Raw genomic sequence first — 19766 nt, forward strand, 5'->3', positions numbered from 1 at the left:
TTTTTAGGTTGTGGTTTTGCTGAAATATTGTTTCTGCTCAAGATCAGTTTTGACAGATTTGTTCTTAGAAAAAGAAGGGAGAGATTACAGGGAGGCATTACCTAAAAGCAAAAGAGTCATTCCCTGTGATCTGAAAGCAAATAATTGTGATGGAACCATAGTGAAAATATTTTTTAGAAAATCTAATGGGATTATAGTCTTTGCTGAAGGAAAAGCAGATTTTGCAGACTTTCTTTTCAGCTTTCATACTATTCCTTGGGAGGGGCGTTATGTTTGATGGGAGGGTGTTCTTATGTTGACAGTTTTGATAGTTTGTATAAAAGTGTTGTTGATCTTGATGAAGATTATTTTACCACAAAGGAAGTAAGGAATAAGTTTATTGATCATGTTCTTGCCCCACAGTTTAAGTTGAACAATGGTTTAATGTTCTTGTCTTTTTTTTTTCATTTTATTCCTTGCTCTGCTGTCCAGCTTTGTTTAGTGCCGTAGGTGCAGAGTTTTGAGAAAAAGCCTTTGCTGTTTTAAACTTAATTCCTTGCTGTTTGGTGTTGTTTCTGATGCTGTTACTGCACTTAAATCACTGTTGTTTTATACTAGAAAACATTGTTTGGTGTTGTTCTGGATGCTGTATTGCACTTAAATCCTTTGCTGTTTGCTGCCAGAAAGGCTATCTGTTAGCTATTATAAATGCTGTAAATTTCTTGTTGTGTTAAAATAAAATTCTGCAGAAAAATGGTTGCTGTTTTAGAATAAAATTCTGCAGAAAATGGATGCTATTTCACATAAAAATGCTGCAGAAAATTTCCGCTGTTTTATACTAAAATGCTGCATAAACCTTTGCTGTCTTTGCTGTAAAATCTACATAAAACGTTTGCTGTATTTGCAAAGTTACTTTTACTTGTGTTCTTGTAATTAATTTTGCCGTGCCTCTCTGCTTGTGCAGGTTTTCCCTCCTAATGAGAAGATTGAAAACATTAATGATCAATACTGGACTTTACGTGCAGAAGAGTTAGATGAATTTGAAATTGCTTAGTTATTGTTTAGTTGATTATACCAGTATTCACTAGTGCAGAATTGATCTTTAATGTCATCCATTAGACGTCGGATTACAAAATATCCAACGTAAATTATTGACTGGTGACATTTTAGTAAATAAGTGGCCATATAGACGTCGGTTAGGAGGGTCCCCGACGTCTATAACCCCACCTAACCGTCGTCTACTGGCCTGACAGGTAGGTGAAAAGTCATTTTTTTCTGCCATATAAACGTCCGTCCTCGCCACTCCGACGTCTATATACGATTATAGACGTCGGCCCCCCTTGTAACCGACGTCTATGCTCTGACAGGGTAGGTGAAAAGTTGTTTTGGACGTCGGCTCCCCCTATATCTGACGTCTATATGCACTGAGAATATTAATTTTTAATTCGAATGGACCTCATGTTACTGAGGTCATCGACGTCTAGTCGAGAATAGACGTCGGGCACTCGGGGCGCCGACATCTCGGTTCTTGTTAAATCAGAAACCGCGAACCCGCGGTTACGCGCACTTCATCGTCTTCCTCCTCTCCTTTTCTCTCCGCGGCATAACATTTCCAAGTGCGTTTTATCTCTTTCGAACTGTTTAAACTTACTTTTACTCCAATTAAATTAGTCTTTGATGAATTATCTTCCGTTTGAACCAATTAAAATGAGTTTTCGTTGTGTTTTTGTGCAGTGTTGCTCGTGTCTTTAGGTAGTGTAGTAGCACCTTCTCCCTTTACTAGCTTCCTCGTAAGAAAAGTTGCGTCTTTTGGATCTCTTATGGCATTTCAACCCAAAACCGAACCTGGGTCCTTGCCTAGTTCTCATGTCACCGTATTCTTTTTCATTGGCGGTTGGAATGAAACTAGGCAAAGACCCAGGTTCGGTTTTGGGTTGACATGCCATAAGTGTTCCAAAAGACACAAGTTTTTCTTATGAGGAAACTAGCAAAGGAAGAAGGTGCTACTAGGCTACTCAAAGACATGAGCAAAACTGCACCAAAACACAACGAAAGCAGTAAACGTCGGTTATTGCCATGTTCAACGTCTATAGTGTCCTTAGACGTTAGAGTCTATTAACGTCACCCATAAAGACGACGGATCGGGATCTGACGTTAAAAACCCAAAATAACATACGTCTAAAGCCCTTTCTGCACTAGTGATTAGGTTTGTTCAGATTTTATATGTTCATTCTAATTGATAGTTAGTAGATTAGTTATTAGATAGTGTTAAAATAAGATTTTAAAACTAGTGCACTGTTAAAATTAGTACAATTCAATTTAAAATTAGTATAGTTAGTAATTCAGTTCAGTTTATATTGTAGTTTAGTATAGTTTAGTATAACTCAGTTCAGTCCAGTTTGATAAAACAAAAAACAGTTCAAACAAACTGAACTATAAAACAGTTCAGTTTATTCAAATTAGAGTATAGTTTTTAGTAGTACAATGCACTGTACTTCCATTTTCCCACCCAAAGATATATATAGAGTTGTCAAAAGTCAAAATCATCCTGATTAGGCTTTGGTGAGGTTAACAAAGCAGTGTAGAGGCGAAGCCTATCTTCTCCCATGGAAGAGGACCTTGACAAGGGTCTCCTAGGTCTTATGAAGGAGAGAGAGGTCAAAGTCAACCTATGCTTGTACCTTCTCCAAGCCAATTGAATGGCGACGGCGGCCCAAGTTCTCCAGCCTGGTGAGTAATACCTGGCGCTTCTCTTGACCTTTTCTTTGACAAAAGTGTACCTGAAATGTTGGGTGACGTACTTGACGTCCTCGGCTTCAAGGCCAAAAGCCTCTGTGGTTTCCAAGGTGATGAGTGTGGATGAAGATGGCGGAAGACGTTCGATGAAGGGTCTCCTCAAACACCATGAAAGAAGCTCATCACCACTGAAGTTGCCTGGCCCTAACATGCAGCAACTCTGCACACCATCCCTCAGAACTTGGCTGCTTTGAAGGTGACCCCTCACCACAAACAGCATTCTCTGAACTGGGTCTCCTTCTCTTGCTATCTGCATCGTATACTCATGCTTATTTTCATGCCAAAGAGAACAATCATGCTTTATAACTCATTGTTAGGTTTAACACTGTATATGTATATGCTTCCATTGCTCATGTAAACAAGAAAAACAAACACTTCTATCTTTCACAACTCCTTTATATTCCCTTTGGATAAAGGATTCCTACATCTTTTTATTTTCCAAATCTTTTGTTCAAATAGAGTATATATAATATTCTACATTTTAACTTTCTTTTTAAATTTAAACATTAAAAAAATAAATTAGACAAATTTAAATATCTATATAATAATATTTAAAAATTACATTTTTAAATGCTTATAAATATATAAAGAGAAAATTATTAGTTGCAAATCTTTTAAAACTTTCTTCATTCAAATTTATTGTTTTAATTATTTGGAATATTATCTAAAAATTAAATTTCAATTTCTTTTTTAATTTTCTCATTCAAAGAACTCATTTTAGTACATTTGGATTTCAAAAGAGAATTTCATTTTTTTTTTAAATTTAAAATTCTTTTGGAATAAAAAGTTGTTTAGATTAGAAAATTAAAGAAAAACTTGTGATATAGGAATTTTTACTAGATATTTCATATAATTAAAAAAATGAAATTTGACATTCATTAAAAAAAAGTAAAAGTTGAATTAATTGTTAAATATTATTTGAATATTGAAATTTAACTAATATGTTTTTATATAATTTAATTTTGATTTTTTTAAAAAAAATAGAATTTCATCTTAAAAAATTTCAATTATTTATTCAAGCAATATAGTTAAAATATTTTAAATCCTATATCTAGATAAAATAAAAGAAAATTTAATTATAAACAATTTAAATATCATACATTTTAATTTCTTATAATTATAAAATACCTATCGAACAAAAATATTCAAATTCAACAAATAAATAAATAAACTACTTTATTCAATTATCTCATCCAAATAATTAATAATTGAAATGAAGCCAAACCACAACTGGAAATAATGTATAAATCTTCAAGTGATGGTTAATGGCAGTATATTGATTACTAAAGTTTACAAAAAAATGTATAAGGTTAAGAGTGAAAGTTATTAAATAAGAAAGATTTATAAAATTTTATAATTTTTAATAAATTTTAGCTGGTGTGTATTGAAAAATGAGTTTCATACTTTATGTTAGTTAGTTTTGCTCAATGCATTATGCAAATATAGTGGAAATTATAACGTACTGTTTCTCCCTTTGTGAATATCAGAGACTTCACACGGTCACAGATGTTCTCAAGAACCAGCTCGTCCATGTGTTGAAACAGAGGCACCTGAATAAAATACAAAGACACATATAGCGAAAACCAACATCATTGACTTTTTAAAACCAGAGATTAAAAGTAAAACTAAAACTGCTATTTATTTTATCAATTTTAGTTTCGTATTTTAGGAAAGTTTTAATTTTATCAAATCTCATTGAACTTTAAAATTAATATTCAGAGTTACGGTGCTTAATTAATCAAAATATATAAACATAAAATATAATTATATATAAAGTTATGAGTTTGGTCAATATAATTATACATAATACATAAAATGTAATTATATATAAACAAAAAAATGACACTTATGACACCAATCATCATTAGCCTATGACATTTATGGCACCTATCAACATTAAGCTTTTGAAAACTTTTGTTGTAGTTGTCTAGATTTCCTTCTTTCCAGCTTGCTTTTATTATAGGATGACTTATCCTATGTGCCCCTTCATCTATAAAAGATTGTATAATTGCAAAGTAAGATATGGTAGAAAACAATCAGAATGTTTTTACCTTATTTTTTCTATGCTTCTAGTATTGTATTTTGTGTTTTTCTTTTCTAATAATTTTCAACAATAAAAAAACTTTGTTAAAAAATCTTAGTGAAATGACCTAAATTTATAATATACTTTTTTTAACGTGATTCTTAAATTTAATAGTAATGAAGAGAATATGTTCTTGAGGTATATTTCTTTACCTGTCTAACCAAGTCTAGACAAAGATGGTACTTGATGTCTCTTCTTAACCCTTCAGGAAGATTTCTGGTCATCTCGCATTCATCGACCCCTCTCATGGCAGCCCAACGTTGTCTCTCATAGTTACGCACACGTTGTCGAAACCCTTGTGGCAACCTTCGTTTCCTCATCCACCATTCAATGTTCCTCATCTTCAATTGCATTGCTTGCTTCTTTGACGTTGTTGCATGCAAAAATACCTGCTCCATATATATCAATATAATATCCAAACATTTTTCATACCAAATATTTGTCTAAGAAAATCAACATTCGTTATGAATGTGACTAGCAACTGATAATGATGTTCTTTACCTTGATGTTTCCAATCAACATGGTTACAAGAAGAAGGCCACTGGTCAGCACAATGATGTTGAAAACCACTTCTAGCCATTCTGTTGTACTTTCTAGGTTTCCAAAAGTGCTTATCACATCAACAATACAGGGTTCAAATTTTTGGAGTAAGCATGAAGCAAAAATAACTATCACAAAAAAAAAACAACAAAGATAATTGAACAAATACTTCTGAAAATGCATGCTTTATAAGATTTAATTATATATTTTATCACTTATTATTTTTCAAATTTAATCAAAGTATCATCATGTTTTGTTATTTTTCTTTTTTTCATATTTACTAATATAATACATTTTTTTAACACGGTAATTTCTAACCCTAACAAATTAAATAAAAAAAGTGTCGTTTTATCATTATTTGTTTTATATAAAAGTGTAGTTTTTACTTTATTTATTTATTTTTTTACAATTTATCTTCATGACACATCATCACTTTATTAAAAAATTAACAAATAAGCAAAATGTATAAAAATTCAATAGAAAACGTGCGGGAAAATAATATTAAAAATAATAAGACTTGAAAAGTACGTAAGATGTGAAATGAAACCATCTGATAGTGTGTGTTTTTAGTGTACTAAATAAAAAGTTGATTGCATAATATTGGTGAAAAGGTGAGTTGCGAGAGAAATGGTTAAGATGAAGAAGACAAATGAAAAGATGGTGGAAAGAATGGAAGAGTTTAAGGAAATGGAAAACGATGAATAAGAAAAGAAAGATACCTAAGAGTCATTAGGCCCCAGAAGATAGGGAAGAGGATCTTCTCCAAACGATTATCATTAGTGACAAGCTGAACGGTCCATCTATAAGCTCCATAGGTGTAGCCATCAGGGCCCTTCAAGCATGTGTGCCAGACGTCCCTGTTCTCTGCCCAAGCCAACCTTGCTCTATCCCTAACTAAAAAACTCTTGCTTCCATAATATACAGGACTTTGACATGACAGAATGTTTGTGCCACAACCACTTGTTTTTCCACACTGCACTTTCAGACACTGGGCTGCCCTTTGAATCCCCAGCAAGTACCAACATGCCCCTGCTGCCTGTTCATTTCTTCATAATCAGATGCATTCTTAAACATAGACAAACCAAATATTACAAAAATCAAACTATATCTTTCTCACACCTCAAGTTCATGGCCTAAGTAAGTAGGTAAAATCTTTGTTGTAGGTTCTCCAAGAGAAAATTGTTTTTATTACTAATTGCTTTATGTCTATAACAAAAAAAAGACTTCAATATTTTTTAGTATTAATTACTTTAAGTTTTTAAGGAAAAAAAAAAGACTTCAAAAAATGTCTTATTTTTAGGTTTATTTTAAATCTTCCACACTCTTGAGTAGTATTTGTTCTACAAACTATTAAATAAGATTTGTCTTTATCTGTGTCTTAAATTTATATTACTTTTTAGTTGATATAAAAACTTGAATACACCCCCAATAAAAAAAATTAAATATTTACAATTCAATATCAAATGACATTATAGTCCTAACAATGTTAAGATAAATTTTAATATTATATAAAATTGATGTGTAAAATAAGATTTGTCTTATTTCATAATATAAAATATGTATTATTTGAGGAAATAGTTTGAATGGATAATGAAAAATGATATGTTAAAGAAAACTTTTTGTTAACGTGGTTAACTAGGGAAAAGTGCTATATTTGGTTAAATTTTCTTTACATGTATAAATTCCATTCTATGTAGGTTGAGACAATTCAATTATTCTCTTCAATATATTTACTTTTATTTTTAATCTTTTTACTGAATGTGATCTCACTACTTATTAGAAATAATCAATTTCATCATTTTAGTTAGACTAATGTTAACATTATTAAAAGTGATAACTTGACAAAAGTGATATTGTGTTTCTACAACAAGAAAAAGTTGATATCATTCTACCAAGTCATGATTTTCTAATTTAATGAAAGATTTATATTGACTTCTTTTAATAAACACTGAAACCTTAAGAAAAAGCAAAAAACATTGAATAATTGCTGCCGGAATAAAAAGATATATTAAGCCAAAACTAATCTTATTTATAATGAAAATTGAAAAAAAAATGAATTCAATTTCACATTTTCATATATTTGAAAAAGGGGAAGCTAGCTCCAAGTTTGTTATGAAATTTCAAAAGTAAAAAAAAGTAACCACATTACCAATTCAAAAGAATAAGTAATACAGTCTCATGTCCCAGAACAAAGTTAAAAAAATCCTACTTATGATAATTAAAAGAAAATCTAAGTGTCTGGAAGAATAGAAAGTAGGTGTAATAATTGGAGTATAGATTTCTTAATGTTTTAGTGCCCTTGTTTTCTTTTCCGTTCTTTAATAATTTATATGATGCGTATGATTGATGTGTATGGATCCAACGCTTTTATGTGCACAGTTAATAAACTTTATTCTAGAGAATTACTTGGATGATAGTTACTTCTTGAAACAAGCAAAAAGTAAAATTGTCTTGTTGATATTATAAAAATATATATGGTTGGTTGGTTTATTCATTGCATCATTGGAGAATCATGCAATGGGAAGACAAAAACCTAAAAGTGTGTAAATTTTTCACCATCATTGCTATTCATTTATCTCTTACCATTCTTTCAGTATTCTTATCGTTATACTTATGCATGGTGAGAAGAAAGGAGTGACTTACGTGGGAAGCAACAAAATAAGCTATCATGTTAAGGGCAATTCCCCACCAAACTGTTCCAAAAATGTAGCCAGAGAGGTTTTGCGTGCGTCGTAGATGGCAAACAGAATGATAAATTTTTGGAAGGTATTGGAACAGAAATATGATTAAGAACACTGTCATCACCAACGTCACTGAACCTTTCTCCAATAACGATGGAATTGCCACCCAGAGCACTATCTGAAAATCAAATTAACAAATCTCATCACATCAATCTAACTCTAACTACTCTATCTTTCTAATTCTTCATATTCATTTTTTTTTAGATGCTTGTGCTGTGTTTTTAAGATGTCTATTCACTTCACATAATTCTAATTAATTATGCAGATATCAAATTTTTAATCAAAATTCAAAGGTTTTTTTCTTTTTCTTTTTTTGTATAGACCAATAAAATATTATCAAAAGGGTGTGTGACCATAAGATATATATTGTGTTATAGCATAATTTAAAGTTCATAGTACACACAAAAGAACGAATTAATACATTAGTTTGTTTTTTTTTTTACAAGAATCCTGTAACATGTTCACAGCTATTTAAGTTCAAAAATTTATCAAAAGGTACCAAAGTTCACACCTATATAAGTTCAAAATACTATGAAAAGATATCAATGGTTTTCCATTCATCAATCATATATATTTACCTACACAAAAAAATTGGGTTTAGTTTGCTTTCTTATTCATTAAAAGTATAAATAAGGAAGCTATTTTATTTGAAAAAAGCAAATATATAATTAAGTTCAATGGGTAATCACATATATATCCATTTTAAGTACTCTCATGCAAAGATAATTTTGAAAAACAAACTATGATATATATTAATAATTTTTTAATAATAAATTATATGTCATTATTGATTTATATATTTCAAACTATCAATTATTAGTGTTGGGAAAGAGTTTTCAAAAGGAAAATTATTAAAAAAACATTTTTCTTTTGAAGAAAACAGGGATCAGACTTCAATGATGAACAAGTCAGATATATGTTTGTTGTTATGAGTTGTAAACAGTGAAGAGCATGAATCAATTGTTACCGAAAAACGCAATAATATGTCTAGATATTTTGGGGGACCACACATGCGTATAGCATAAAAAATTCTAATCAGACAAAGATTCAGATTGGATGAATCTAAACTTGTGGATCCCGTACTGGTTTGATGGAACAAACTGTAACATGTTTGGTTGATCATTTTTCTAATATACAATAAATATAGTTTCCACCAGCAATCACATATGCATATTATGCAGATGATCATCATTAGAGTGCCGTGTTTTAGCTTCTAAGAATAATGACAAAATCACTCTTCAAATCCTCCTTCTGTACGATGCAAAACAACAAAAAAGGAAAATGAAAACACAGTCACAACATTGGGGTGGTTTCTGCTGCAGCACGTGCTTAGGCTCATGTAGGGTTCCTTGTTAGATAGGTTCATCGGATGCTATTTTGTTTTCATTCTTATGCTGCATTATTTGTAAATGTATTATAGTTCCAATAAGTTTTCCAACCTTTCATACAAATTTAGGCAAGAAGCATTTTGGAAGAACTTGTTCTTATGAAAATTATTAATTGCGTATAAAACACATTAAACCATCTTCACGAGATACCTATAACCACATATGTCAAATCATCTGAAAAACATCACATGCAGAATATTGTTGGCTAGCTTCAAAGTTCCATGCAAATTTATACATACTCCCGTGATCGCATACACCTGTCACTCACTCCTTCAGTGACCACTAATATAAAAATACCAAACTACGAACGTTCTCCTTTCAAATCATTCTTCTATCTAAAAACAAAACCGCTATTACAGAACATGCCAAATCTCATAATTAACTACGTGACAATATCATTATGATCTTTGACATTTACTTCTCACCTATCTACATCTTTGGATGGAATCCTTTTAATGGTAAAAGATAAGACTGAGTCATATAAAATTAACATTACTTTCATTTTATATAAGTTTTATATTCACACATTTATTTGTGTTTTATAGAAAGAAAAACATATGGTTTCCCTTTTGCTAATATATCATACCATATAGTTTATTAATGACAACAATTCAAATTCCTTTATCCTAAGAAAATGTGAAAAAAAGTCAATAATTTTGTAATATTAATTTAAAAATTAAAAGTGGTATAGTAAATTTCCTACAGTTATCACAGTAAATTTACCAACTTATATAAAAGCTACATTAATTATTTATATTTTTCCTCTTTTAGTTCTTCTAGATAGTCTACAAGCACATAGAGATAGAAAAATAATTACTTTTGCAAAAAAAAATGTTTTCTAATGGTAATGATTTATAATTTCTATATATAAAATATCAGCAAACTATTAGTTATACTATCACCAGTAAATTTTATAACGTTTCGCATATATTTTATGTTTTCATAAAAATTACCATGTACTTCTTTTAATATTAATTTTTTTGAGGCGATAAAAATGAAAATAAAAAAAATGAGGTAATTAGTAATAAAGAGTTGTAAGAAGAAGGAGAATAAAGTGAGTTTTACCTGTGGCAGAGGAAGAATCACGAACAAATCAAAAACGAATCCCGTCCGTGACTTAAGATACCCTAACGCGACGGTGCCCGGCCGTGTGTCTCTGAGCCCCGCGGCGGCTCCCAACCCGAACGCGCGTTTGGCCATCTTCATTCTGATCACCATGTTCCACAGGTGAAGCGCGTCTGTCATGCACCGCAGCACCGTCACGGTAACGGCGAGCCACCCGTCAACGAACACGCACATGCAGGAGTCGCTAACGGAGAGCGCGTAGAAGAACAGAGGGTCCACGAACAACCCCGCGCCGCACACTAGCAGGAACACTCTGTTCCATTCCTGGACCCACTTCGCCCTCGGGTCCAACACCTTCCCCAACGCTCTCCGCCCGGCGCCGTCGCACGCCGCCGATGACCAGCATCCCATGTCGGCGGAGTCGTTCTCGTTGCCTTCTCCATGCTCCTCCTCCTCCTCCTCCTCGTTGTCGGAGGTGGTGGGGGTGGGCGTGTAGTTGAGCACGTGCGAGGCACTTGATGAGGACTCGTGCTCTGTTATTGTAGTAGCCATGGTGGTGGAAAAATGGAAAAAATTGATTTTTTTTTTGGATGGTTTTGATTTGAGGGTGGATTGTGTGGGCAGAATGAAATTGTAAGAAGAATCTGATTAGGATTTATGAATGAGAAATGTTCTGACACGGACACATGAAGGAGAGAAGAGAGAAGTGAAGGTGGTTGTTCTATAGTATGAGAGCTATGCTTGGTTCGTTGTTCCCAAGAGACCCACACATTGTAGGATGATAACGTGGAGATTATGATTATGTATTTTGAATCTATAACACACAGACTTGTCCTTGCCTAGCCCAATCAAATTTCTATAGGTTGTATTTCGACACCAATAATTGAGAAAATATTTTTCAATGTTTCTCAAATAATAATAATAATAATAATAAGGAGGAGGAAGAAGAGGATAGGATGATGATAATCATTCATCTTGTTTCTATATCACAAACACTTTTTTATAGAAAGTAATTTTGTTTGAGTTTCATTAAATACAATATTTAATACGATTGTATTTAGATTCTAACTCTACTTATTATACAAAAATTAATCCATATACGCTTTGAGCTTGATGGTTAGTAGCAATTGCCTAATTTATGTCATCATGTTTTTGTTAAAAATTCGTTGTGTTGTTTTAGTTAGGAGTGTATAATTTCGTTAACAAATTATTTGGGTCTATAACTCATCTTAATTAGATTAAAAAGTTATTATATTTTGAGAATTATAAGTTGATAAAATTTCAAAAAGTGAGAATCACACTATAAAATGTAAGTTTCTTTTTTATCGTCAAAAGCAAATATATTAAATATGAAAATAAAACTCTTTTATTAACAATCCTCTCAAGTAAGCTCATAGATTGTGTGTTTATGAACTTATCCGTCATCTCCAACTCAAACATATATATTAATCCTAATAACGTTGCACATAAAAGGTCCTATACATTTTGTGCAAAAGAAAAGATGAGGTAATATACATTCAAGAAAAAAATTAAACTATGCTTTCTTTCATCATCATAGCCTTTATTCAACATATAAACCAATTGTTTGTGCCATTGAATCGTGTGATCTAGTTGATAACACTAGTAAAAAATCGGGTTTTTACAGCGCACATTATGCCACGGTTCAACGAAAACCGCAGCATAATGGTGCGCAGTGGCAGTTTTGTAAATAAAACGAACATATATGCCGCGGTTCTACTGCGAACCGCGGCATATACCCCAGTCAACCATTGCCTTTGACGTCACGTATGAATAAAAAATTAAATAACAGAGTATATGCCGCGGTTCTCTGCACAACCGCGGCATATACCCAGCCAATTTATTGCAGGTGCTGACTGGGTCAGAGAATTTCAGAAGTTACAGGGGGTATATGCCGCGGTTCTCTGGGGAACCGCGGCATATACCCCTGTAACGTCTCAACTTCTCTGCCAGTCAGAGAATTTCAGAAGTTACAGGGGGTATATGCCGCGGTTCCCCAGAGAACCGCGGCATATACCCCCTGTAACTTCTGAAATTCTCTGAAAGGCAGTTGGGGAGACAGTTGTGTTGAACACGTTTCAGGGGGTATATGCCGCGGTTCTACGAGCAACCGCGGCATATTCTCCTATCTGAAATTAATTTAATGTTTATTTGAAATATTTCGAGGTATATGCCGCGGTTGCCCGCTGAACCGCGGCATATAGTTTGAAAATAATTTCAAAAATGCCATTTCTGATAATTTTTTAAATTAGTATATGCCGCGGTTGGATGTTAAACCGCGGCATATAACCCTTTTATACCGCGGTTAAGTAGTGAACCGCGGTAGATTCCCCAGTCAGAGTTAAAAAACAAAACGTTGGAACAGTGTCGTCTTCTTCATCGCGCAGCGCTGGTTTTCGCGTTTTTCTTCTCCTGCGACAGCCATCATCTCAGGTACGCGTTTTTGCACCGTTTAAACTTGAAATTATTCGGTCCTTTCTCATTTGTGTCGCGTTTGAAACAGTTTTAGCCGATCAAAATCGTTTGAAACTCGTCATTCCCTCTCCGCTGCGACTTTGCACCAAGCGTTTCCGCCGTTCCTCTTCCAGGTATTTATGCCCTTTTGCATTTTTAACGTGATTTCTTCATTAGTTTTTGGATAATGCTATAGTTTTGGTAATGTATAAAGTTTCTATAGTTTTGGTAATGTATGGTATAATTTTTGTTTTAATTTTGATAATGCATGAAATTGTTATAGTTTTGGTAATGTATGGTATGGTTTTTGCTATAGTTTTGGTAATGTGTGTTGTAGTTCTTGTATTATTTAAGGTTTAGAATATTATTCACTAAGTTTCAATGATATGTATGAAATTGCAAGTTTGATTTTTAGTAGCTTATCGTTTTATGTAATATTTAGGAATATGGATCGAAATTGGATTAATTTACCACGTATTAGTGCTGAGTACGAGAGAGGTGTAGAGGAATTTATACAATTTGTGCAACGTAATGAGGGGAGAACTGATGATGAAGTGAAGTTTAGATGTCCTTGTGTGAACTGTTTGAATGGGAGAAAGTTGAACGCAACTCAAATTAGAGAACATCTTATATGTGATGGTTTTCTAAGATGCTATACAACATGGATCTGGCACGGCGAAGAAATGGATTTTCCCACTGACTCTCAAAGTGTAAATGTTACTGATTCCACCATGGAAGAAGATCGACCGGATGAAGACAAATTGGAGGACATGATCCGCGATGTTGGAGCAGAAAATTTTGCCAAAGCTCATGTGTATGAGACGATGTCGACTGATGCAGAAACACCTTTGTATGTCGGTTCAACTAAGTTCACACGTTTGTCAGCGGTGTTAAGGCTCATGAATTTGAAGGCGAGCAATGGATGGACTGATAAGAGTTTTACAGAACTGTTGACGTTGTTGAATGAAATGTTGCCAGATGGAAATACACTGCCCACTCGTAATTATGATGCGAAGAAAATTCTTTGTCCAATGGGTATGGAGTATAAAAGGATACATGCTTGTCCCAATGACTGCATTTTGTATAGGAAAGAGTTTGAATTTTTGACAAAGTGTCCAAAATGTGGCTTATCACGATACAAGTCAAAAAACAATAGTGAAGATAATGGTCAGATAGAAAAAAATGGATCTGCTTTGAAAGTAGTTTGGTACTTTCCAATAGTGCCCAGACTTAAGCGTTTGTTTGCGAATGGTTTGAAGTTTGATGTCGTGTGTTGTACAGGTTATGAAGTCAATAATTGCACATTCTATACGAAGACTTTGGATGATAAAAGCACAGTACAAAATAGTGGAGTCAGTTTAGAAGCTGAGTCACTTCAATTTTCCACATCAAAAGATCAATCTCCTGTACTTGGATCAATGAGATATTATGGTATAATAGAAGAGATATGGGAGGTTGATTACACCAAGTTTTCCGTTCCATTGTTCAAGTGTAAGTGGTTTGACAATAAGAGTGGTGTGAAAATAGATGACTCGGGTATGACACTGGTTGATTTTCGCAAGGTGGGTTATCGAGACGAACCGTTTATCATGGTACATCAACCATCTCAAGTTTTTTATGTCAAAGATCCTTCGTCTGACCATTGGTATGTTGCTCTTCAAGGCAAAAAACAAATTGAAGTTAACGAAGACAATCTAATTAATATTGATATTGCTGACAACCATTCATTTCAAACTACAACAAAGTTGGATGACCAATCTGTAGTTGACGATGATGTACATGCAATTCGGTCAGATCATGATGAGGGAATATACATATGATGAATCCATATCTTTATGTATGAATTTTCAATTTGGATACTATTACATGTTTTGTTAATTTATATGATATTACATAAGTCTTGAAAGAAAATTTAATGTTGTTATTTATTTTGACAGATATATGGCTGATCATCCACATTCTTCAGGGGATGAGGCTCCCCCACCCAGATCCACTAGAGGACCCACTAGGATGAAACAACTATTAATCAGGAAAAATAGTGGTGAAAGAACTCCGGTGAATGTGAATGTCACCACGGGTGTGGCAACTGGCCCCCATGCAGATGACTTCCGATCATACCTTGGAGTAGTGGCACGTGATAAGATTAGCATTCTCATTCCATCTTTTGATCATGTGTCCGAGGGTGATCGGAACATTATTTGGCAAGATATATTGGTAAGTTAGTTAATAGCATTTGAATTATAATTTGTTTATATTGATAATTTTGTACTAATACAACTTTATTATGTTTTTTTCAGATGACATTTGACATTCCAAATGTCCCAACACTTAGAAATAAGTGTTTGTCAACTGTTGCAGAAAATTTCAGAAACTTTAAAAGCAAGTTGACATCAAGGTACATCTCAATTTTAAAGGTTTTTGATGTCAAAACTTATCTTATCTTTTCATGTAACAACAGACGCAGGAACAACAGAAGATTCCTCTATCTGAGGATGACCCTCTTTCTTCATTGCATCTACTTGCTGACATCCTTGATGATAAGCCTTTGGAGGTTCAGTATGATGCTAATGTATTTGGGCATGGCTCTGATGTCCCAATATACCTTAATAGCCAAGATGTCCGTGAGCTTGCGTCGGGAACACAAGAGTTGAATATTTCAATTATTCAACTATGGACGATGTAAGTCTATGACCAATTATTTATATATAAAATTGATTTATATATCAAGTATCCTTATATCAAAGTTAATTTTTGATTTCAGGTATATGTCTGGGGTCACTAATAAGTTGGGGCGTTCTGATGATTATGGATTCATTGATCCCCAAGACATTCATGAATCAAATGATTTTGATCATATCAACATGAGAATGATAAGCAGTTTTCGAAGGGGCAAGAAAATATACTTTTTGCCTTATATATCCGGGTAAGTGAACTTTGTTAACATAATAATGTTCCATATGTGATTTTAATATTTAATAGTTACGTTATTATGAATTTCAGGCGCCATTGGCAACTTCTTGTTATGTCTGTGCAAGACAACTATGCTTTGTGGTTCTGCTCATTGCACAGGCCTCCTCCCACACAACTCAGACAAGCAATTGATTGGTAAGAACCTCAATGTTTGGACTTTCTTTGTTATATAACTGAATGCTAAAACATTTTTTTATATACAGTTCTATTCCAGCAAGTATGATGATGGACGGGAGATCAATTGTTAAGAGTAGAAAGATTGCTTGGATTTCTCTCCAGGTTTGACATATGCTAAAGTCATACTTTGTTATAATTGTTTTATAACAAATGTTATTCACTAACTATTATCAACTGTGATGATATATTGTAGTGTAACAGACAAAATGGGTCATATGAGTGTGGATACTATGTAATGTATTGGATGACCCATATTGTTCGTTCTCACATCACAAGAAGCTGGGAAACGGTAATATTTAACTTTAACAAATTTTGATTTTTTAACAAATGTTGAATTCATATACACTAATTAAAATGAATTGTCTTTTGCAGAGATTCAAGACTACTACACCAGTTCCTGAGAAGTCACTACTATTCATTAGGAACGCTGCTGCGAAGTATATAGTTAGATTATACAATAGCTCTTAGATTTAGATTTAAACAATGCATTTGATTAGATAGAATTTTCTTAGACTCTCTACTTTATTTGATGTTGAAATACATTTGAACATGTGTTTGTTATGTTGAAATTGAATTTCTGTAAATGTTTTTATATGCAGGTCTGTTTTTGTGGTAGTGGATATCACAAAAACAGACCTGCAATTTTAAAAAACTGCAGGGGAATATGCCGCGGTTCTAACCACAACCGCGACATATAGTGCTTCGTTTTTTTTAAAAACGAGACATATGGCCGCGGTTTTGACACTAACCGCGGCATACTCGTCGGCCTATATGCCGCGGTTGAACCGCGGCATATAGTGCATTTTTTAATTTTTTTTTTAATTTTTTTTTTAAAAAAAAATGAATTTAGGCAGCGGTTCCCTAGACAACCGCGGCATATTCCGCAGCCTATATACCGCGGTTCGAACCGCGGCATAAAGTGTCTGACTTACTACCGCGGCTGAATATGCCGCGGTTCAAGAACCGCGACGTATAGTGAAAATCAACCGCGGTAAAAGCCCCTCGCTGCACTAGTGTAAATCTGCACCAAAATACAAAAAGAAAGCCATCACCAGCATAGCAAAAAAAAAAAAAATGTTCATACCTGACAAACAATGGCGGAGCTTGAAGGCTCGTAGGGGGCTTTGCCCCTGTCTTTTTATTTTATAATTATAATATAAACAATTTTTTTTTATTTTAGAATATTTTAGTACTTTCAAAATTTTTATACAACTACTTTAAAAAATACCCTTAAAATATTTTGTGAAGACTCCCACAATTACTACTCACGCCCTCTCCAAAACATAGATTACATTTAGTTGATTGTAGGGACCTCAACTTGAATTTAAAACCGCAAGTTACTGAAACTATCTTGATCATATAAATTGTTAATTTATTAATAATACTATATGTATTTAGATTATATTAGGGTAATTAAATTTGTAATTCGTTAACTCGATATCCACCAATACACATTTGGGTTAGTAAAAAAATAACTCAAACAAATACTTTAAACGAAATGTAAGCGGATCAAGTTAAATTAATATAATTTGTGGTTCATTTGTATTTAGGTATAATTTCTTATATAAAAAATAAATATCTTACATATCAAAAGTGCACACTTTTTTTTTAAGATTTCTTTTAATTTTAGGTTTTATCTGACTTCTTATTTTCAAAAATAAAACCAGATGGTGGGATTGATATCATTTTTTAAAATGAGAAATGTTGGCAATATACACTTTGTATTTTGGTTAATACTTATGTAAACCTGTAAAATCATGAGCAAATTTCATCGAATAAGAACACTGACTCCAAAAAATTTATAATTTCTAAAAATTAAGTATAAAAGAAGTGTGATCAAATGGTTTGTTAGTATTGAAATACAATTAAATATGGAAGTCCACATTGAGTGATATTTCATTTTTTGTAAATATATAGTGTTAACATACTTAAATGGATATTCAAAGTACAATCCTTTGGATCAAGTGATTCTTTTGGGATGTCCAAATCCTACTTTTATTTGGTGAAGAAATCTCTCTTTTTCTCTCTTTCTCTTTCTCTTTCTCTTTTTCTTTAGTTCGTGGACTTTTAGTGACCTAACCAATTCATCCATTATGAGAGTTATTAAATTCTTTGTTTCTTCAAGAGTGACCACAATACTTTCAAAATCATTTATCAAAGATCTCAAAATCTTTTCTGCAACTCTGTTAGGCGACATTTCTTCTTTGTTCATTCCGAGTTGGTTGACTACTGATCGGGGCCGTACCTGAATCAAATTACACTAGTGCAGAAAGGGCTTTAGACGTATGTTACTTTGAGCTTTTAATGTCAGATCCCGATCTGACGTCTTTAAGGTGACGTTAATGGGACGTCAGACTCAAAAACCGACGTCTAAGGGCACTATAGACGTCTGTTAATACCTTTAACTGACGTCTAAGGGCACTATAGACGTCGGTTAATGCCTTTAACCGACGTCTAAGGACACTATAGATGTCGGTTAATGCCTTTAACTGACATGGAATTAACCGATGTCTACAGTAGCTCGTGTCTTTTGGGTAGCGTAGTAGCACCTTCTTCCTTTGCTAGTTTCCTCATAAGAAAAGCTTGCATCTTTTGAAATGCCATAAGAGATACAAAAGACGCAAAATTTTCTTACGAGGAAACTAGCAAAGGGAGAAGGTGCTACTACGCTACTTAAAGACACGAGAAAAACTGCACTAAAACACAACGAAAACTCATTTTAATCGGTTCAAATGGAACATAATCCATCAAAGACTAATTTAATCAGAGTAAAAGTAAATTTAAATGGTTCGAAAGAGATAAAACACACCAGGAAATGCAATGCCGCGGAGAGAAAAGGAGAAAGACGATGAAGTGTGCGTAACCGCGGGTTTGCGATTTCTGATTTAACAAGAATCAAGACGTCGGTGCCCTTAGTGCCTAACGTCTATTCTCGACTAGACGTTGGGGACCTCACTAATATGACATCCATTCAATTTAAAAATTAATATTTACAGTGTATACAAACGTCGGATGTGGCGGGATCAGACGTCTAAACGGCGAAAAAAATGACTTTTCACCTACCCTGTCAACAATATAGACGTCTGTTACAGGGGGACCGACGTCTATAATCGTATATAGACGTTGGACTGGTGGATTAGACGTCTATACGGCAGAAAAAAATGACTTTTCACCTACCTGTTAGGCATATAGACATCGGGTAAGGGGGCCCCAACGTCTATAATATTATAGACGTCAAGGCCCCTCCTAACCGACGTCTAGATGCCCAACTTATTTATGAAAATGTCACCGGTCAATAATTTACGTTGGTTATTTTGTGGTCTGACGTCTACGGGGTGACGTTAAAAGCCAATTCTGCACTAGTGTTAATGAGCAATTAAATGCAGTATAAGTTAGGAAAATGAACCCTAGGTCGTCTCTCAAGGACCAAATGTGGGTCAGGAATTAGATCAAACATGTACTGGAGAAGGTGGGGGGAATTGGATAGTTTTGAACTAGAGATTAACAAACCAAAACACGAAATTCACACAATTCAAAGATAGGTTGGTGCTTAGC

General features: G+C 33.5%; 1 protein-coding gene across 1 annotated transcript; it reads right to left on the reverse strand.

Moving 5' to 3' along the window:
* Positions 1-2352: 2352 nt before the first annotated feature.
* On the reverse strand, positions 2353-11384 carry LOC148196958 (cyclic nucleotide-gated ion channel 4-like). Its single transcript, XM_088092846.1, has 7 exons — positions 10593-11384; positions 8042-8257; positions 6118-6434; positions 5360-5468; positions 5011-5247; positions 4239-4325; positions 2353-3025 (listed from the first exon to the last, which is right to left on the reverse strand). The coding sequence occupies exons 1-7, from the start codon at positions 11142-11144 to the stop codon at positions 2510-2512; spliced, it is 2034 nt and encodes a 677-aa protein (XP_087948972.1). The 5' UTR covers positions 11145-11384; the 3' UTR covers positions 2353-2509.
* Positions 11385-19766: the final 8382 nt, after the last annotated feature.

The sequence above is a fragment of the Vigna umbellata genome, chromosome 6 (genome assembly GCF_029865625.1).
Source record: "Vigna umbellata cultivar VRB3 chromosome 6, Vumbellata_1.0, whole genome shotgun sequence".
In the NCBI taxonomy this organism is placed as follows: Eukaryota; Viridiplantae; Streptophyta; class Magnoliopsida; order Fabales; family Fabaceae; genus Vigna; species Vigna umbellata.